The following is a 22,180-nucleotide window of genomic DNA, read 5'->3' on the forward strand; positions in this document are numbered from 1 at the left end:
TTTTGCAGATCTGGTTTCTCCAGAATTTTACAGATGCTTTCGGCCAGATTGTCCACTAAGAGCAGAGGGAGCAGCTCCTTTTACAAAAATGAAGGATTACCCTCTCAGATAAGTGGTCTGCTGAGTATTCCCTGGTGAAATAATCAGTTTGGACTAAACCAGGATTTTGTAGCATTTGCTGGGATCTGAACACAAAAGTAGCCTGTGCTGTAAAAATTAAGTCAGGCCTTCCAATCTGATTTATTGAGTAGTGCCTACTTGTATTGGAATGTGAACATATTTGTTTTCTAAAGACAGTATTTTTAAAAGCTGGGGCCCGCATTTAAGGTAGTGATATGATAATTTGATTCCTCATCACATGAGCTCATTTTCAAAGTTTTGGATACAAACATAAACATTCTTGGCTTATGATCATTGCAGAAAACAGAGTCAAGAAAACAAAGAAATTAATATATTTTTAAGACTAGGTACTTCAGGGGGTTTTTGTCTTTGAATGAAGGAATGTCTGCAAGAGTGTAGGTGTGTCTGCTAAACTTGCAGTGCCAGAGTAATCCATATGAACAATACTCTTACTTGGTACTGAAAATGCCTTTGATTCTGATTTTAATATGTCAAAATAGCACATCTGCATTTCTTAGCAACAGGGTTATTTACTTCATTTCCAACTTGTGATGACATATTTCATTCTACAAGATATAGTTGATAGTAAATAGCAAGTTTTGGTTCTGGCCTTTGTTAGGAGGCAGTCACTGAAAAGCAGAAGAAGGGACAGGGGAAGAAAAGATACATCATATCCACAGAACTCATAAAAAGTGAGGTTTTTGCTGTAGATTTCTGAAATTGCATTCTTACATACTACTTTATTGACATGTGACTTTTCATTCCATAAGAAAATTCTGGTAAAAATTGTCACAGTTGTTTTGTGCGTTTCCTATCAGAAGTGCTTATGTAAAATGGCTTTGTATTCCTATAGGCACGCATTAGTTTTTCCTGCCTGAAAATTTTTGCCATTAACATTGTGGTTATGATTATGATGAGTAAAGAAAAAGGTCTCATAATGGTACACAAACTGTGAAGGAAAACAGCAAAATACAGAATCTTGTCTTGCTCCTAAAAGGCTGACAACATTTGATGTTAAAGGAGGAGCTTCTATTGACGGTGGTGGGCACCAGATGACATCCTGGATGTGCCATTGTCATACATTGGATATGATTGTGCCTTGCCTAATAATGGATTTTGGCAGAAAAACTACAGTAGGTGAACTCTAAAACTTCTGGGTAATATTACCCCATTTTCTTACATTATAACACCATTTTGTAATTCCCACACATAAAACATTCTGTGCTTACTGTGTTTACTCTTTAATGATAAAGAGTAGCATGGGTGGTAACTTCAGAACATTTAATTCTCATATTCTTTTTTTGCTTTAATGTAGGACACATGACACGGAAGGCTGCAGGAAGTATTGTTAATTTCAGATATACTGTAACTGTGAATAGTTATACAGTTTGCAAATGGAATGATCAACCAAATGAAACTTAAGAAATTTATATATTATATATTTTGGAGAGATAAGTTTTTCTTTGCTACATTCAACTCTTGTGAACTGTGTTCTAGTAACTGGTCAAACTCTTTAAGATGACACCCCTAGTTTCTCAAAGAAACATTTGTGTGTGTGGTGTATATTCACTGGTTTTTGATCTAACCTCACAGGAACGGAATTAGATATTTGGCTTAGTTTCCTCCTGAATTAGAATCTTAAAGAGTCCAAATATCCTCAGGTACATTTCATTACAAGCACCTGATTTTTTTTCCCCATTCTTCAGTAAAGTATTTTAAAAAGTTTAGCCTCTTGGGCTTTTTATAAGGTGAAAATGCATCTCTTGTTTCAGACAGTATGAAACCTGTGGGTTCCTCAGACTGTCTTTGCATTTTCTCTCTTGTTCAGGCAATGTTAAATGGGTTATTGTTACATTTTATGTTGTCTGATGTGATAGGAAGTCTCATTACAGGAACTTCTTATGATTTGGCACAGCCCTCAAGAGGTTTGGTCCGGTGTGTGGTAGTTGTGTTCCTTCGCAAGATGAAGGGGGTACATGGGCACACAGGTGCGCAGAGAGGAGCTGGAATGACCCAGAGAGGGGCTGCTGCATCCCTGAGTGCATGGCCAGTGATGCTGGGAGTGGGCCAGCACTGCTCCAGCCCCTGGGACAGAGCAGGCTCAGCAGAGCTTCTTGCTTTGAGCTTGAACGCTGTGCCAGGACAAACAGCACACCCTGATTTAGAAGAATAATCCTTTCTCTTCAGCACTGCATCAAGTACATTGTGTGCATCACTAGCTCAGTCATCTCCATTTTCATGTTCTGGTGCTTTGGCCTAGTAAGCCTCTTCCACTTGCACATATCCTTAGATCCCTACCTCCCATGTTACTTATATTTTCCTCACCCATTTCTGTGATAATCTTAGAAGAGTAAACGAGTTATCTTCCCTGCCAGTTCTGTGGAGTCTTTTGTGTGGCTGAGCAATGTGCTGTCCATTAAGGAAAGGAAATGTATTCCTTGCCACAGCTAACACAACATGGAGATTAATATTTTCTCCTACTTGCATGGGACCTTTGCTAAGCCTAACAAATTTAATGACATGCTATATGTAGCAGATTTAAGGGGGGAGCTTACTTGTGTTTGCTTTTGAAATACTGACTTTTTTACATGGGAAGGTCATTTAAAAGTCTTTGTAGAATTATTGAAATATGTATTGATTTCAGGGGCTTTTATTATTTTCACTATTCTATGCCTTCTACCTTGCCCTCTTTTCTGTCAATAGGTAACAAACTATCCCTAGGTCTGGTACATAAATAAATTAATAAAGTGCACATAGAGATAGGCAAGATTACAAGGAAGATAGGTGAGAATAAACCTTTATTAAGACATCCTCCCAAAAAAACCCAAAACCAAACAAACCAACCACCCCCCTAAAAAAAATAATGATCCAAACTCAAAAAATCCCCACAAAGTAACAATTACTTTTTAAAAAGGATAAAAATTAACTAGCTGGGGAAGAATAAATGACAAAGTTAGTTCTTCAGCAATTACTCCATGGGATGTCAGAGAGCTCTCTTTGCTTGGTACTTTTAGGAGACTGGACAAATGCTGGTTCGTGGGGTTGAGGGATAAACTGTACTGCTTGCAGATAGACATGCTGCCTGCCATAATACAGTTTACCAGTGGAAAATACTCAAGATTTTCACTTGGAGCCTTACAGAGTCACAGATGACAAGCTGTTATAGTGGAAGAAAGGCATCAAGGCTGCCAGAGAAACACCCATACAATCTCTTTTCTCTAGACTGTGAATGGCAAGTGGGAATATAGAGCTGCTCATTGTAAGAAACCCCATTTCTACCAACAGATATTTCCTCTTGGATGTACTGGGTTGTTCTCCTCTTCCTCCTCCTCCTCCCTGGACCCCAGCACTTCCTGGCTACCTCCATGCCTAAGCCAGGGGCAACATAAAGCAGCCTTGGCGTCTTTGCAGCCTTTGCTTAGTTTGCATAGGTCATGAAAATACAGCATGGCCTTTTAACCCTGATCACAGAATCACAGAATCAGTTAGGCTTGGAAGGATGTCTGAGATCATCGAGTCCAACCTATGACCCAACATCACCCTGTCAAGTAGACCGTGGGACTAAGTGCCACACCAAATCTCTCCTAAACATCTTCTCCATGGTTTCTCTAGGACCTGACTGACACTGGCTGGAAGTGCAGTTTGTCTTTCATGCTTCAGACCAGTTCATTCCAGTGCGCAAAATTCTAGAGTTGCCTAATTGCAGTGAAAAACCATATGGGGGTTAAATTTCAAATCTGCTACAGAGAATTTTCAAGGAAATCCCTTCTTCCTTGGTACCTCTGCTAACAACATTTAAAATATTTCCCTGCTGCTAAAAGACCCCTCAGGAAATAAGCTGCTGCTTGTGTGTTAACTTCGCCTCAGTGCAGCAGAGAGGATGGTTTCATTGCAAAATTAGAAATTGCACTGGTAAGACAAAGCAAAAGATGGGCTGGAAACATTCTGGCACAATGCCATAATCATTTCTATTACAGAGACGCTGCAGATAGAATAAGGGAAGTGCAGAGGAAAAACAAGGCTGTCAGCTGCGAGTTGCTGTCTTCACGCCTCTCATAAATTTGGAACATTTTGTACTGTGCCTTTCTTTGTTAGATAAAATGTATTTCTTATTTCAGTGTGTGTTCTAATGAGAAGAGATGTCTGGCTCAATAATACTACCTTCTGTTTATCTGTGGCAGTTAATGAATTAAAGGGGTCATTATGCTGGCTAGTCCATAAACATGATGATAAATTATGTGAAGAAGTGTTTGAGGGCAACCTGAAAACATTTGAATGACATCCCCTACATTTATTCTCTTGTTACTTACAATAGCCTTATCATTCACAAATTTTACAGGGATAATTCAAATAAAACGAAATTAGAATTCTGCTTTAGGCAGGCAAATTTGCATTTAATAAAAGTCATAAGTGGAAAAAGCAATTAAATTACAGTAGGTTTTTTGAAGGATCCCTTTTCCTATATAAATATATATTGCAATTACTCCTACCTTAACTGTAGTATGGTTGAAGTTTCATATCTAGTCTCTCACTTTCCACAGGAGCAAAAGCAAGGCAAATAATAAATTTTTTGAGCCATATCTGCTGAACAAGACTTGCAGTGCATACATGTATATGTTTGTGTGTTTGGATATGAGTAATTTCAGGTAAATAGAAGCATCATTATCATATTGTTCAAAGCAAAGCAGATTATTCTTCTCAGTCACCTTCTGATTTAAACACTGTAACTGGTGCTTAGTTTACGCTGGCTGGCTGCCAAGTGAAAGCAATTATGTGCAATAATAGCAAAATTAAGAGGTGAGTGTTGCTGTTTTACAGCAGGACATGGCAAAACCCATTTCCTTCTGTCAGCTGTATCTTGATTACACACACACCGTCACACAGGCAAGCTGTCTTGCACACACACACATGGGTGCACTAATTCTTGTTCTTTGTCATTTGCAGTCTTTCCTGTGGGTTTTAACTTGAGGTCACTGAAACCAGAAAAGAGGAAGAATATAGACCAGAGTGTTTGAAAGCAAATGAGAGTAAATGTCTTACTTTGTGAGGAAAGGACAGGAAAAAGAAAAAAAAAAAAAAAAAAAAGAAAAAGAGCAAAACAAAAAGCCTATCCCAGTTATTGTTCTTATGTGTGATAATACTTTATTTTTTGCTCACTGACAGGTGTCCTGGTAGTAAATGTTACATGGAGGAACAAGACTTACGTGGGAACACTGTTGGACTGCACAAAGCATGACTGGGCCCCTCCGAGGTAGGCAAACATTCTGAGTGTATTTTTTCTCTGCTGTATTTTAACCCCCAGTCTCAGGCAAGAGACCGTACAGAGATTAATAAAGCACAACTGGTTATAATTGAAAACATGCACGAGTGAATTGAGTAGTTCTGTCTTCCAGAGTGAAACGTGGGGTGGAAGCTCTTCTTTATTTTACTTTTGCATTTTTGAGAGGGAAGAGGAAATACATGGGATTCAGTCAGAGAGCAGTTAATTTCAAAATGCATTTCTTTAAGTTAGGAAAACGTTTTGCTCCATTGTTCTCACCAGGTGGATATGTCCGTACCATTTTTGTCTTTTTTTAATGACTTTGCCTTTGACACTGTAACATTCTCACTTGTCAGAAGGACATCTTTCCTTTAACATGTGCGAAGGTTCTCTTACGGGACATGGTGGTGGTTGTTATTTTTTCAGTTCATGGCTCCTGCTGATGGAATCTATTGTTTGTACAGGTTTTGTGAATCGCCAACAAGTGACCTGGAAATGCGCGGAGGACGGGGCAGGGGAAAGCGGGCGAGGTCCGCTGCAGCTGCGGCCGTACCCGGGAACGACGCGGGTTTCGCTGAGTCCCGAGGACTTCCGAGTAAAAATCGAGGTGGTGCCAATGGGAAGGGGAGGAGGGGCAGCCTTAACTCAAGTGGGCGCAGAACACCCCCAAACTGCGCCATGGATGAAGTCAAAGCCAGCCCCTCGTCCACAAACAAGAGGAAAACTAAGCCTCCTATGGAGCTGGATTTGAACTCCAGTTCAGAGGACAATAAGTCTGGAAAACGCATTCGTACTAATTCTAGAAGCACTCCCACCACCCCACAGGGGAAACCCGAGACTGCTTTTTTGGACCAAGGCTGCTCTTCCCCAGTGCTGATTGACTGTCCTCACCCCAACTGCAACAAGAAGTACAAGCACATTAATGGATTACGTTACCATCAGGCTCATGCACACTTAGACCCAGAAAACAAACTGGAGTTTGAGCCTGACAGTGAAGACAAAATTTCAGACTGTGAGGAAGCACTGAGTAATGTGGCACTTGAATGCAGCGAGCAAAGCACAAATTTGCCAGGCTTTGATCCACTAAAAGCACCGACATCTCCTTCCTCCATTGCTACCCCAGGGACCCCCAAGGGAAAGAGGGAACTGACCAGCAATGGCCCTGGTTCAGTTATCAGTTCCAAAACTGGCAAGAATTCTGGCAAAAAGAAGGGTCTGAACAGTGAATTGAACAGCCTTCCAGTAATTTCTAACATGGCAGCCACACTGGATAATTGCTCAGTAGCAGATGGCAATTTGCAAACTGAAATGCCGAAATTGGAGGCTGAAGGATTAATTGACAAGAAGAGTTTAGGTGATAAAGGCAAGAAATCAAACAATTGCAAAGTGGATAAAAACCTTTCCAAGCTGAAAACGGCCAGGCCCATTGCCCCAGCACCAGCACCAACTCCTCCCCAGTTAATAGCTATACCTACTACAGCCTTTACAACCACCACTACAGGGACAATACCAGGACTGCCCTCTCTAACAACTACTATTGTTCAGGCTACACCAAAGAGCCCTCCACTGAAACCCATTCAACCAAAGCCCACAATTATGGGAGAGCCCAGCACTGTAAACCCAGCTCTCACATCACTCAAAGACAAAAAGAAAAAGGAGAAGCGAAAGCTGAAGGACAAAGAAAGCAAAGAGACGGGCAGCCCTAAGATGGATTCTAAGCTGGGGAAGCTGGAGGACTCAAAAGGGTCTGGAAAAGACTTATCTGGACATTTTTTAAAGGACCATCTCAACAAGAACGAAGTGCTAGCTAATGGACTGTCAGAATCTCAAGAGAGCAGGATGGCAAGTATTAAGGCTGAAGCTGATAAAGTTTACACATTCACAGACAATGCGCCCAGCCCTTCCATAGGGAGTGCCTCCAGGATGGAATGCAGCACTTTGGTGAATGGACAATCTGCCATGGCCCCACTGCACGTGTTGACACAGAATGGCGCAGACAGCACGGCCGCTAAAACCAACAGCCCTGCTTACTCAGATATTTCTGATGCAGCTGATGATGGTGGCTCTGACAGCAGGTCAGAGGGCATGAGGTCAAAGGCCAGCTCTCCATCGGATATTATTTCTAATAAAGATGGTGTTGTAAAAGGACATTCTTCGACCACAGCACAATCAGCTCAAGGGAAAGAGTCTCATTCTCCCTATTACCATGGCTACGATCCTTACTATTCCCCAAGTTACTTGCACTCTGGACAGGTCAGTGCCCCAGCAGCTGGGAACAGCGGTACCCCACAGGGGCTGAAGATTAAAAAAGAGGCTGAGGAGGAGGCTGAAAAGAAAGAGAAGGCAGAATCGTCAGATGCCAAGAAAAGCGAAAGCACTTCCTCTAATTTGCAGCCGCAACATCAGTCAGTAATAACTCAAAGACACCCTGCACTTGCTCAGTCACTTTATTATGGACAGTATGCCTATGGGCTCTATATGGACCAAAAGTCCTTAATGGCCTCCAACCCTGCTTACAGGCAGCAGTATGAAAAATACTATGAGGACCAGAGACTAGCAGAACAGAAAATGGCACAAAGTGGGAGGGACTGTGAAAGGAAGAATGACCCCCCCTTGAAAGAGATTGGGAAGGATGACAACAAGCAGAAGAATATTCCATCTGCCACTATTTCAAAGGCCCCTTCAACTCCAGAGTCCAGCAAAAATAACACTAAAATAGGGTCATCCGTTCCTAACAAAGGTGAGGAGACAAGCAAATCACAGATCCTTTCCAATCACCAGCAGCAGCTTCAGTCGGACACTTTCAAAGCCAAACAAATGGAAAACCACCAGCTTATAAAGGAGGCTGTGGAGATGAAATCTGTTATGGATTCAATGAAGCAAACAGGAGTAGATCCAACCACAAGATTTAAACAGGTGAGATCACAGGAAATGGAACAAGAGTGTCTTGGTTTATCTTTTAAGACGTGAGATTTACTTTCTGCCACATTTTTCTACCTCTGCAGCCATACAAGCTCCACCATCATTTTTTCATGCTGGATTGTATTGTAGTCTGTGAATAGACCAATAAGCCTTCCAGTAGAGCTGTTTGAAAAGAACAAAAACAAAAAAAATACAATTAAAAAGTCTAGTAAGGTGGTGACAGAGCACAGGCTTACAACCTGAACAGACTATTTTAAATTATATGCATGAATAAAGTAGAATTAGATTTCTCTTTTAGATGTAAGTGGTAAGCAGTTTACTTAGTTCAAAAATAAGAAATTTCAAGCAAAATAAGCAGCTTTCATTGTGAGAGGACTTAAAGCAGATTTGAAACATGGTTTGAAGTGTTTCTTTTTTTTGTTAAATAACAGTTGGCATTTACTAAAGATGGGTGAGCTGGTTCTTTGAAGAGTTGGCTTAAAGCATAGCTCTTTATCTTAACCCAAGGTGACCTTTCTGAAGCAGTTAAGTTCCCCTTCTCTCCTCAACCAACCTCAAGCCCCTACAGACCTACACAATGGATGAAATCCTCTCTCCATTGAAGTCAGTGATAGTTTTGCCATTGACTTCAGTGGGACCAGAATTTTATCCAGTGGCTTCATGCTGACCCTCGTAGATGTCACATTGCCTTCATTTGAGGCAATGCAACTGTCTCCGTGCTCTGAACTGGAGCCTCAATGCTTGATACTTTCATGTTCTGGTGTATGGTACATCCCAGACTTCACCCTCACAGGCTGTCTTTCAATGTACAGTGGGATCAGGGGAGTGGGAGTAGAGAGCTCTAAAGGAAGTGGGATGGTACAGCCCTAAGTAGGAGAAGATTTCTGCTGATTCAAGTGAGTATTTGAACCAGACTGTTCAAGTGTTTAGTTGCGTGCTTATATTTCTGTGCCATGTGCCATAAATGTCTGTCAGTTGGAGAAAATGTTGACAATTAGCTCTTGCATATCCTGTACCAGAAAAAGAAGTCTTCCTGTTACTTCTCTGTAGTGATTTGGTGTAGCATTGTGAAGATCTCCCCTCTCCAGTTCTGTAACATGTTTATAAACTGGTCTGTGTAATACATTATTTTTAAAAGTATTTACAGTGGCCAGTATATGTTCTTTAAATCATGTGATTCTGATCCAATAAATACTTGCGTACCTGTAACTTTACAAACTTAAAATAAGATTGTCAGCTGAAAAAGTCTGCTTTAATGTTTGACTTCCACTGATTCCTGGATGTAATACCAGCGGTAGCATTAGAATCTTGCCAGCTAGATCAGCTTTTCATGAGCATTGTTCCAGGTATTCTAAGTACTCTGGCACATCATTAACCAGCTCTAATTTTGTGGTTCACAGATACTTTTTGCTCTCTAGTGGGAAAAGTCTTTCTGTGGGCTTTAATTAAAATGTGTTATGAATAACATAGTCTCAGAACTTCATTACATTGCACATGTATTTCATGATTAAACTAGTTAAAGGCATGAAGAAGGATATAAGATGAAGCAATTGAATTAAATTTTGATAATAGACTCTTGCTCCTTCATGGGAATATTGGTTTGAGCTCAAGGCACTCTGTGGCAAGTAAACCTCTCCTCTATGTAATGGGGATATGGTATTAAAAATACATTAACCGAAATGTGGGAAATACCAATAACAAACTTAGTTCTACCTCTAAGTTCAGAACAATTTTTTTCTCCTCTTTATTAGGATCCAGATTCACGAACATGGCATCATTATGTCTATCAGCCCAAATACCTTGATCAGCAAAAATCAGAAGAACTTGATCGTGAGAAAAAGTTAAAAGAAGACAGCCCTAGAAAAACACCTAACAAGGAAAGTTCCCTGCCTAACCTTCCTGTCTCATTAGCAAGCATTAAAGAGGAGCCCAAAGAGGTCAAGCGTTCTGATTCTCAATCAGTGGATGAGAGCAAGATAAAAAACGATGATCAAAAGACTCCTGTAAATTGGAAGGACTCTCGGGGTGCTAGAGTAGCAGTTTCCTCACCAATGAGTCAGCATCAGTCATACATCCAGTACTTGCATGCTTACCCGTATCCGCAGATGTACGATCCCAACCACCCGGCCTATCGCGCAGTCTCTCCTGTCCTAATGCACAGCTATCCTGGTATGTATTCCAAAACCTGCCTTGTGTGCTAGTTAAGATTTGCATCCTCAGGTTCAGTAAAGTCTGCATTTTAATATTTCTGTTAGTAGCTAGGCTAAATTAGAAGCTTCATGGATGACATTGTGTTGCTTGTGCTTCCACTGGGGAATGTTCTGTAGATGAAACTGGTTTAATACAAGATGTTCCTTTTATGAACTCTCAAGTTTCTCAACACTTGACAGTCTGCTGTTGCTGTTAGACTGACAGATAATTTATTGCCTATAAAAATATTCTAAGCACTTACTGTCAGAACCATTATAGTTACTATTCCTTTTACTTAAATAAGACCCATAAATGTCTGAAATGGTTATCAACTCAACCCTCTTTATAACCTCCATTCATCAGGGCAAATTAGGTGATGAAATTGAAGAGCAGTCGTGCCATTTGGTAGTCATGTGATCTACTTTTGACGTAATTGTCAGTTCTGATATTGTCTCCTCCTACCTTGATTTAATCAAAATGTAAAAACAGTAACTTGATGTGGTATTTATTGTTTACCCGCAGGGGCCTATCTCTCTCCAGGATTTCATTATCCAGTTTATGGGAAGATGTCAGGGAGAGAAGAGGCAGAAAAGGTCAATACCAGCCCGAGCATCAATGCAAAATCAACCACTGAGTCCAAAGCACTGGATTTGCTCCAGCAGCATGCCAACCAGTATCGCAGCAAGTCACCTGTTGTAAGGCTTTGTCTGTTCTTACTGGAGAGTGTCACATACAGGAAGGGGTAGAGGAGGAACATAACTGCGGGAAGCACACCATCTGGCATCAAGCTATGAGTGCATGATTCTTCTTTATAGTACAGCTTATAATAAAAGCAGTTTATAGTCAGAATGCTTCTGTGGCATAAACTGGAAGTAACACATCCAACACAGTTCTGTGCTGAGGTTTCCTGTCTTGAATAGACTAATATAAAAATACAGATTCAGAGATACCTCCTGGTGCACAGATTTTTGCAGTTAAACAGGAACCTAATGAAACATAATGAAATGAGAAGTTGGGCTATAGGATTTGATAATATCCCCTCTTTGTATTTGCCAAGAATTCACATCTTCCAAGTAGCTGATTACCATCCCCAATTTCTGAAGATTTACAAATGAGATTTACAAAGTTGGAACAATTACTGTTATTTCACTTTCAGATAAGTTGTTGCTGGTTAAAATTGTGAGCAAGTCCCTGGCTCTCATTGTATTTTCTAAAAGTAGTTTTTCTGCTATTCGGTCAGACTTGATCCCCCGAGAGCTTTAGAACAATGAGCATTTTCAGCGGCTCACCTAGGTTGTTCAGGCATTGGCAAGCCAGCTGAGCTTCAGGGAGCCCAAATCTAGAAGTCACCATGGTGTCTTCAAGATGCAGTGTGTTGCCTCAAAATCTTCTGCCTTGGGAAATCTTCCATTATCCAGAAAGAATAGCTTGAGATTAGAATCAAGTGCAAATACTCCAGTAGAGATACTGCTTCATAAAAAGTGAGCTTCAGTCATTTGTATTCAAAAAGTTTTTGACAGGTAGTAACATGGATTTATTGTGATTTCATCCCTTTTAAAGTTCTCACATCAGTTTTCTTTCACTTTCTGTTACTAGCCTGTGGAAAAATCACCAGCTGAGCGTGAGCGGGAAGCAGAGAGGGAGCGAGACCGCCATTCTCCTTTCAGCCAGCGGCACCTCCACACTCACCACCACACCCACGTTGGAATGGGCTACCCCCTCATACCTGGACAGTATGACCCATTTCAAGGTGAGCAGAAAATGGCCAATGGGTGGGATTAGCTTGCCTCATGGAATTGTTGCCTTGACACTGGAAATTATGCCTACATGAAGCATTTTGAATAGAGATCGCGCTGTTAGAACAGATGTGCTTTACGTTTAGGGGGAAGGCTTCAAAATTCACAGCAAGTACTAGCAATAGATTAATAGCTTCATGTCTGAGAAATACCAAGTTTTGTTTCCAAAACTGGGTGTCAGAGCATTATTAAAGATGTACCAGTTAGGCTGTCATCCACATGAATGTTTTGATTCCTCCTGCAAACTGACATTAACTGGCTGAAAGGCAATAAAATCTCCAAACCAAACAACCTCCTTTTTGTATAATTAGGGTTGTGTAAGCAATGGAGGAAGTGTAGCAAAGACAAAAGCTTTTTATACTGAACATATTTTATGTACAAGGCATTCCAGTCACAAGGGTTTGTGCTTGTTATAATTTGACTGTTTGAAAGAGGACTCTTTGTATTTTGGCAAATGCCGTGCACAAAGTTGCAGTCAGGGAAAAAGCAGCACAGTGAGATACAATTTATTCTCCCTAGGTTTTATACCGGTCTTTGAATGATTTTTCTCTAACCGTGGACTCTAGCTGAATTAAAAGGAGGTTTCCTCCCATGCAGCAAAATATGTGCTACCACAACTGGTGGCTAAATGACATTTCTTCTTTCCATTGACTTGGTGCCTCAGCATTTATTTTTCCTGTGTAAAAGTCTTGACATTTCTCAGTGTGATTCAGTGATTCCATATGCCTTTTGGGATGCATTATGCTTGTTCAGTAGCAAAACTGTAAAAATGGTAAGTTATTATGAAAGTATTGTATCCTGAGCAGCTGGCATGTCGTTTCTGTAATTCACTGTGACTTTTGATTCTTGTTGTTTCCTGATACCTATTATTTCTACTGAGCTTCCTATTCATGAGCTCTCATACAACCCACTTAGCATCATGCAGTGCAGTGTTTGGAAAGGAATGCAGTAAGTAAAAATGCTGTAATTTCTTGTAGAATATATATCAAAGACAGTTCAGTTTATTACAGAAAGGTATATTGATCATACTGGGCAGATTGTGTTAACAATGTTGCCTGCAATATTTGTTATTTATGTAGTGATAACCCCCCTACATTTTCTGGTTGTTTGCCTTAGAGATCCTTCCTTCCATTACTCTGACCACAAAAATCCATTAAAACCAGAGGTACATCAACATTCCTTTGTTTCTTCTTTCTTGCAGGATTGACCTCTGCTGCCCTTGTTGCCACTCAGCAGGTGGCTGCACAGGCATCTGCATCTGGTATGTTTCCTGCACAAAGAAGGTAAATAGCCAATAAATTATATATTGTAACATAGAGAGGAGAAAGTAAATCACAGATTTTTTTAGCCTGCTGGTGTGCATTTCCTTGTATGACACAAGTTTTTAAAGTTGAGGAAAAACTTTGTAGTTTGGATTAATTGCAATTTTGTTCTCCTTAGAATGACATTTTGTCCTTAGTTGTGTTCTTTAATTGTAACATAGGTCAGAACAAGTAGTCTGTCTTCTGAGATTTTCCATATAGTGTGTTTTAAGCACTGGTATTAAGATAAAACAAGAGATTGTGAAATATAAGATCCAAATTTTTAATAAAATTAGTTTAAAATTAATGTTCAATTGGTTCCATGCATGACCAGAAGAACTTAGGATTTTATCTATTCTACAAGGCTGCCTGGCTTGCTGCTCTTGCTTTTAGGGAGTTTTGTTGGGAGCCCATTAGAGATGGTTTTGTATTTAAGTTGCACACCCATGTCATACATTTATATGCCTGAAAGCCTCTCAGTTATTTACTAGGTTGTCAAGAGGAAAGCTACTGTATTATGATGGTTCCATATCAAGTGAAAATTCCAAAGCATCTTTCAACATTAGGGTTTCATTCACTGCCACCACGTTAAGACTCAGAGTTTAATGTATCAAATAGACCCATGAAGTTCCATGTTATGGGTGTCTGTCTGAAAGCTGATGCTAAAACAGGCAACCACTAGCTATAATTATTTGAGTAAGAAATGTTTGTAGCCCTGGAAGAGCTGATGGATGATAGGGAACCAGAACACAGAAAAAAAATCCTGACACAGGTTACTTCTCACGATGTTGTTTTTCTGGCAGGGGAGGGAAGAGGATAGGGCTTGCTGTCTTTTCTTCTTGGGTTTTAGAATACTTGTACAGATTTCATTTCATGATGCATTCAAGGTGCAGAAAAAAAAGTGTGAGGAAAGGATTCTGCTTACTAAAACCTTCTTTTTTCTCTTTTCAGAGAATGATGAATTTGGGGATGAACATTGTCATGTGACTGGATCACATGAGGAAGCGCTTTATTACAGACATCAGTTCCATGGTGTTAATTTGAAATGCCTTAATGGCAGGCAAAAACCAGTCATTTCATTTTTGTAAATTGCAGATTTTATCACAGAGTAACAAATGTTGCTGTAATTAGACTTCTGTTTTTATATATATATATATATGCGTATATATATATATACATATATATATAAAAATATATATATATTCTTTACTTTTTTTGTATCAGTACCAAGGCTCGCACACAGGGTCTGCTGCTAAGTTGCGAACCACACACTAAATGGAGATATGTACTTGTCATGGTTAGAAGGCGTTAACCGCAAAAGGCTGTTTGTTTCCTTTCTCTCCTTCTTCTTCTTCTTCTTCTTCCTTTCCTTTTTCTTCTCTCTTTTTTCCTTTCCAATTGTAAATAAATAATGTTATGTATCAGTGTGCCTGAACCTTGCATACCCTTCTGGTATTTCCCACAAGCTCTCAGAGAGGCTAACTGTGATGACACTTTGGTACAATGTAGATGTCTATTTGGTGGTTCCTATTAAGATGCATCAGTGTAAAATGTTACTGTACTCACTGTTTCATTGTAATTGTGTATTGTGAAAAATATACCTTTGGAAGGCATGGGGATTCTAGTACCACAAAAACTGTGTTGTATATAATGTATAGATTTTAAATGGAGATAATGAGCATCTGTGAATAATGAAATGTCTTTTTTGATAATCTTGAATGGCAGATAACCTAATAGCCTGCATATGAGAAGACATCTGTGATTGTTCTATTACTTGAATAGTCCTGCAGTCTTTTTTTTAATGTTTACAATTACCCAGATTTAGAGGAGAGACTTTAATGCCATTACCTGTTTACTTGTTTTATGCTGTAACCTAGTTTATTTTATGTAAAACCTATATCAAATGCTTTCATTTTTTTACTTGCCTTGAATAATTTGGCAATCAGAATAATGAAAAAACTTTGATTTTTAATTTTTTTTATTTTTTTTTAATTTTTATTTTTATTTCTGGGTGTTCTTGAGCCACTTTGAAAGATGTGTCATAGCTGTAGATAGCAGAGGGTGCAGCAATGGCACAGCTCCTAGTTGTGCTCCTGCTGGGCCTGTGCCAGTGTCCTCTCCCAGCGGGCAATGCAGGGTCCAAGCCAGATGGCAGATGGACCTCTTTCTGTTGACCCTGATAGGCTCAAAAAAGGCCCATGGTAACACTTTGGATGGTATTAGTGGAACTGAAGTCTCTAATACCTGTTTTAGAGCAGCTCTGTATGCTATAAATTATAGGTAAATTTTTTCCTATTATATCTGTATTGCCCTTCCCCCAAAAAATGAATAGATTCCTAAAAACAGAGGACCTGTCAAGTAAAAAAAAATCCTTTGCTGTGTCTAACCTGCATTACCACAAGATAAATATTTTATGTGGCTATACCCCCTGCTTTGTTACAATGCAGTTAATACAGTACACAGTAACATGAAATCACTAATTGTGATGTGAAAAAAATCAAATTTACTGGTCAGGTTTTTGAGGCTTTAATTTTTTTCTTTTTCTGCATATCCCAGTTACATTGATTGTCAAAACTGTTTTTTAAAGTTTTACTGGTTGTTTTTGTTTTGTGTTTGTTGGGGTTTTTTTGACAGGGTGAATTACTGCAAGTTAAAGATTGTTCTTGGAGTTGGTTCCGTTTCTTCTACCTTGTGAATACTTAATACAGAAGGATGAATTAAAGATTCCCAACAGACAAGCACACTTGGACTTTTATATTACTATGATGAATCTGCCATTAATATTGCTATAATTGTTTTATTTTTATAGGCATAAAATCAGTTCCCTTAGTGAATAGTTATAAGGTTTATTGATTTTTACTACACATCATTCATCTGTGGCTTACTATTATTGTCTTGTTCTGAACACATTCAGAAGTCTCACAGTGGTGACATACTACAAGTTAGCCTCATAAAAAAATGGGAAGGAAGGGGTGTTTTCTTTGAAAAAGGGGATATTGTGAATGCAGGGCTCTTGAAATAATAAATGCCTTATTACTTCTATAGTAAAGGCTCAGATGGCTTTTGTGTTGAAACATACCATTGACTTTTGTTTTTTTCCGCCTAAACCATTAATGCTACCACAGTAAAGTAGATCTTATAAATTCACACTATGGGTGATTTTTAGTGTGGTTTGAGTGTCATAAGTAACTGGAATGAATTACTCTGATTGATACAGGGTAAGCAACGGTTAAAATTACAGTTAATATTATAGTTTTACTGTATCCTTGAAGTCTGTAAGAGTGGCTAACATCTCTTGCCATATATTGTCTTCCTCCATTTAAGATTATTATGTCTTCCATCTGGCTTCATATCCCTCTTTTTGGTTTAACACTGGCTTAGCATGCTGACCTCCCTAAAGGCTGTGCCACAGTGAGTGTCACTCTGGTTCAGCACTCCCCAAAGGTGCTCACCCACACATCTGAGCACTGATGTGCAGCTGCCAGGGTCATCCACCACTGTGTGAGCATCCAAAGGAAGAGCAAACTGAAGCAGTAATACAAGGAAGACAATTTATACACTGGGAACTAAGAGCTGCAGAGGCTGGTCACTGAAAAGGGGCCACAGAATCATCATGATACAGATACATTTGCACTCTGTTTTCCACAGGATGGGATTACACTTTTGGCTACCTCTAGCTGACCTCAACCACCCTGCCCTTCCAGCAGCAGCTAACAGTGACCTTGCTTCAGTCTTTCATCCAGATGTTCCTGGATGTCTTGCAAAGGTGAAGCAGGGCTTATGTAGTACACTCATTTGAGTTTCTAAGTCTGTCCATGTAAATGCAGCTAGAGAAATGAAAAGTCTGTCAGTACAAGCCCATCACAGAGACTCAAAAACGCAGCCAGGGAGCTACTGCCTGTGATGCCTGCAGAGGGAGAAAAATGGATGTGAACAGTAAAGGAGGGTGGAGTGCCTTCTGAGGGATCATGTAGCTCTAGGGGCTGGAACAGGACAGGGGTCTAACCAACTGAGCTGGCTGGCTACCAGGACTAGCCTAGAGCAGGTGAAAATGGGAGCTAAGAGAAACATAATTTCAGTTTTGTAATTTTAGAATTCTGTGTGGCCTTGGGGAACACCTGAGAAGTCACAAAGCTAATTCTTTGCCACGCATCCCCTCCTTGCTTCTGGTAGGTGCACTGGTTGGGCTTAAACATTTGGTCTTGAGTTACACTTGTCACTGCTGTCAGGACAAGGACTCTCAAAGGACATGAATTTAGAGAATCCTTGAATTCATCCTAAAACACACACATTGTTGATATTGGCATAAACAAAGGACAATATAGTGCCCTTCTACAACTCTCCACCCTGGCTCTTCTCAGAGAACCAGTGAGGGTCAGGCAGGGAGTCTAATTCATATTTCATTCCTGGTATCAGAGTCTTGTCACTGTCACAACTGACAGAAGTACTGTCCTTATGTTTCTGTCTCAAAATCTCACGCTAGTTACCACTCCCTCTCCTCTTTGCTCCTCTCCCCTCTCTGTGCCACTCGCCAGCTTAACAAGCCCTCTTACATCCATCTGATACCATCAAAACTCTATTTGCACATTTAAAAGCTTTCTGCATACATTTGTGAGCTTGACCCTTGATTAGTTCTCTCTCTCCTTTCATCACTATTCGTCTGTTGACCTGCGCCTTTATCTTAGACTGTGTTAATGTATCCTGCCTCTCTTTAGCCTACAGTGTTTGGGACAGAGAACATATTTCACTTCAGATTCATACCCTGCAGTTCATACTTATAGCTACCTCTTAATAACAGCAACAGCCCCTCACAGGTGATAGCACAAGATGCCATGAGTAGCTAGGACAGACCACTGGTTAACAAGGAGCCCAAGGTAACTGACAAAAAGCATTACAGTTTTCAAAGATATTTTGAAACCAACCAATGACTCGAAATTGTGAATGATATGAAGCCCACATAGGAAGTCTGAGCCTTTATCTCCCTGAATCAGAGGGAAGTGGAGACATACATTACTTAATACGCCAGCTTTGTTCTGCTTTAGAAAGAAAGCTCTGGTTTCACTTTTAGCACTTCATGTAGCTTCCCGCACTAAACACCCTATAGCATTACTGTGCACTACAGCTCTCCCTCGGGAAGTCTTTTTTCCTAGGTCAGTATTTCCTAAATGCTCATAGCTTTAGCCTTTTTGCCAAGGTTGGCTTTTTTTTTTCCTCTGTTTTTCCCCTCTTTTTTGCCCTTCTTTCTTTTTTCTTTTCTTTTGGAGGGGGTCGAATCTTACTGTTACCAAGAAATACAAGAGGATTTTATTAAGGAGAGGAGACATCAGCTGAGGCTGTATATGTTCCAGTGGTGGGGAGACAGACACCATTAAAATTCTTACACTGGCTGTTAGTAATTTCTGTGCAACATACATTAAATACAGCTTTCAACTTCAGTTGCAACTCTGAAATTTCTCATCTGGACTGATAAATTAGCAAACTTAAAGGTTTAGCTAAGGTAATTATTACTTGCAGCCTAGAAATATTTGTCATGAAGAAAACTTAATCTTCACCTTAACACAACAGAAAAATGTTCTAGGGCTATGAAAGTGTAGATTTTGTCCCAAATTAATGAATTCCAGCAGACCTAGCTGATACCTGTAATTCACTTCCAGTAGCCTCACAGATATTTCAGCAGCATTCCATTTCCATGGCTATTTTGAATGGTATAAAGATGCATGTTAATTAATTATATGATATCTATCATTTGAGTTCCCTGACAATAGGATAGTGCTTGCTTACTGCTTTGGGCGGTAACGCTACAGGATTTCCTCATGAAACAGTGCAGCAATGCCTGATAAAAAGTAGAATTAGATCAGTAGGCAAAGGCTCTCTGAAATCCTCTTTAAACCCTTAATACAGGAGACTAATTTTAAAGCATCCATCTTGACAAGGAAATGATTTGGGTTCTTTTAACTGTTTCCAAGGCCCTGAGGGCATTACCAAGCCTTGCTCTCCCTGCCCAGCCTCCCATGGAGCTCCCTGCCCCTTCTCAGCGGCCCAGGACTCCCATTTCAGCCCAGGCTGTTCATCTCTGGCTCAGGGATACAGATGCCTTGGGCTGGAGCTGTACCCTGACAGTCCTTCCCCTTTGCTGGGGTCAGTGGGGTGGTACCTGCCAGCCCCCAGTCCTGGCTGCATCTTTAGGATGACTAAGGATGCGCAGTTTCCGCTCTTAAGGGATTTGTGTTTCTTACAGAACGCTATGTAGGGAAAGGCCTTCAGTAAGACCCCTGCTAATATTTTTTAAAATAGACAAATATAAGGTTAAAGAGGAATTTTGTCTTTATATGTTTCAAACAAAACAGTGGAAATGAGATGTGGAATAAAAAGCCCCAGATTGAAGAACCCCCTGCATAGTTAACGGCCACCATGAAAAAACAGTCCTTTTTTTTTACTTTATTTTTTAATCCTTCTTTCCTCAACAGTATAAACTTTTATTTGAGAGTCCAATGACACTAAAAATAACTTGAGGATACAGGAGCATTTTTTTCCTCTCTCCTTCCAGCGAGAGTGACTGAAAGGGGCAATTAGCTGTAAAAGGAGCTGGCTCTTAATACATGTACTCAAACTGGGCACCTTCTGTATACAGAACATGTTTCTCATTAATGAGCTCCCTATTCAGCAGTGGCCAGCTCTGCTGCCTGCTTCAGCAAGCTGACTGCCTTCTTCCTTTGGGGCTCTGTTCCCCAGAAGAGAGTGGGAGGGACCACATCAAGGGCTACATGGACTGCAAAAGCAGCGGAAATTTCTGCTCTTCCTTTGCTTATAAAAGCCAAAGCAAGGCTTGCTTTTTATAATTTCCTTTTGTTCATACCTTTCCCTGCTCAGTCACTAAGTCAGCTTAAGTATTTGCAGTGATGAGCCTCATCAAGCCACTGATTTTCAAGTTGAGCTCCAGACAGAAAAGGTCATTAAAATGTCAATGACAACATGTTCCATGCCGTGCATTGGAACATAACAATTTAATACCAATCTTTGCCACAACTATCTGCAGCCCTAATTCATTATCTTCCTGATTGAAAAGAAGCTGATTTCCCTGAACAGAGAAATCACCAAATCCTTAGACTCTAAATGACTTGTGGCTTTCCTGAAACCAATTGACCAGGAGTCTGTTCCCATGTTTGGATTTATTTCCCCAAAGAAAGTGCAGAAGAAACTGCTAGAGAAAGAAAACACTAAAAATAGCAAGACAGAGTCCAGTTCTTTATGCTAGAACACCTCTCATAAGGCTTAGGCAGACTCTTCTGCAACTGAGATAAGCATTTGGTCCCTTGAGGCAGAGCAAGTAATTGCTATTTGGTATACCTCCTTCCTTCTTCCTTGAGCACATGTGCATGTACTCTCTCAGATGCTCATGTACTCACTCTCCCCTTTATTACAGGGCCACATATATACGCCATATGCATGGTTTGATACCAGTTTGCTTAGGGGTTTCTTTTGTAGCCCATTGGCAATAAAATAGCTCTCCAATAGCAATGACTGCTCAGCTTTGGAGTTTTATATCTGCACTTCACAGTAGATCACAAGCTTTTAAAACTTGTCCTACTTCTAAAAGGGTTAGTGAACATACAACAAAATTGTTGTATAAAAGGAGAGCAGGATATGTATATCAGTGTTTGGGCCTGGCAAATTATTCAATGTGCGCCCAGAAAGGGGAGGGTACAATTAAATCTGGCCCTGATATGTAGGGAGGACAGGAGGCATTGACAAAAAAGGGACCTCGGAGAAAACTTCTGAGTCTGCTGTGAAGACTTTGGTGGCGTGCTCTGTAGTGAAATACAGGGCTTTGGAGAGTTGTGGGTCCAGCAAGGTCACCCAAGCAGCACAAGGAGCAGTGGTGTCACACAAGTCACTGAGCAGGAGCAGGTGAGTGCCCAGACACTGACACTACAAACTGCAGTGAGTCCTAACAAAGAAAGCTCTGGCATTGGACAGACAGACCTTCACTGTGGAGCTAACGCGGAGCAAATGCCCTCGGGGCAGATCTGACTGTTCTGAAGCTGTTGAGTGCTTGCTACATGCCAGCAGCTTATAAGCTGATGAGCTGCCCTCTCTGTGGCTCTGCTTTCCTCAGTGGCACAGCCTGCAGCATCAAGGGACAGGGTGTTTACTGTCTGAAGAGAGGTGAGTTACCCTAATGCATCCGGGAAGCTTACAGAGGATAAGATGGGATAAAGCATAGGTCAGCCTTAAAGTTCAAGCATGGCCTTGACAAAAAGTTGTCTTTAGAGAGCACTACACCTGTCTCATTACTGAAGTGCCACTCGCCTGCCCAAAAGGCCATGATTTCTCCTGCTTTGGGCTGCTATACAGCAAGAATACACCTTTTCTGTCTGCCGTCTGAAGGCAGGAGTAAATGATAGAAAAAGAGAACTTTATTGCAGAGTAGAAAATTAGCAGTCAAGGGATTGTATGTGGCAAGCCAGAAGTGTGTGTCTCCAGTTACACTTCCTCTCATGGCAGTAAGTTGAAACCTTTGGTGCAATTCTCTTTCATTGCTTGTTACCATTATCAATTCTTACATTCTTTTGGGCCTCGTTAAATGACAG

At 40.4% G+C, this 22,180-nt stretch overlaps 1 protein-coding gene across 2 annotated transcripts in view; it reads left to right on the forward strand.

Moving 5' to 3' along the window:
* Positions 1–16,607, forward strand: part of ZNF608 (zinc finger protein 608) — an 83,428-nt gene extending 66,821 nt beyond the window's left edge. Inside the window, exons 4-10 of one of the 2 annotated variants that reach the window (XM_054287469.1) lie at positions 5,284–5,371; positions 5,845–8,296; positions 10,054–10,471; positions 11,015–11,187; positions 12,089–12,242; positions 13,490–13,571; positions 14,541–16,607. In XM_054287469.1, coding sequence (XP_054143444.1) covers positions 5,284–5,371; positions 5,845–8,296; positions 10,054–10,471; positions 11,015–11,187; positions 12,089–12,242; positions 13,490–13,571; positions 14,541–14,547 — 3,374 coding nt within the window. In that variant the 3' untranslated portion in view covers positions 14,548–16,607. Of the gene's footprint in view, positions 1–5,283; positions 5,372–5,844; positions 8,297–10,053; positions 10,472–11,014; positions 11,188–12,088; positions 12,243–13,489; positions 13,576–14,540 lie in introns of those variants that run through there. The other variant, XM_054287477.1, reaches the window with a different exon arrangement.
* The last annotated feature ends 5,573 nt before the right edge of the window (positions 16,608–22,180 follow it).

This window comes from Melozone crissalis, unplaced genomic scaffold (genome assembly GCF_028551555.1).
Source record: "Melozone crissalis strain CALT ecotype California unplaced genomic scaffold, PUWL_Pcris_2 ptg000005l_1, whole genome shotgun sequence".
NCBI classification, from domain to species: Eukaryota; Metazoa; Chordata; class Aves; order Passeriformes; family Passerellidae; genus Melozone; species Melozone crissalis.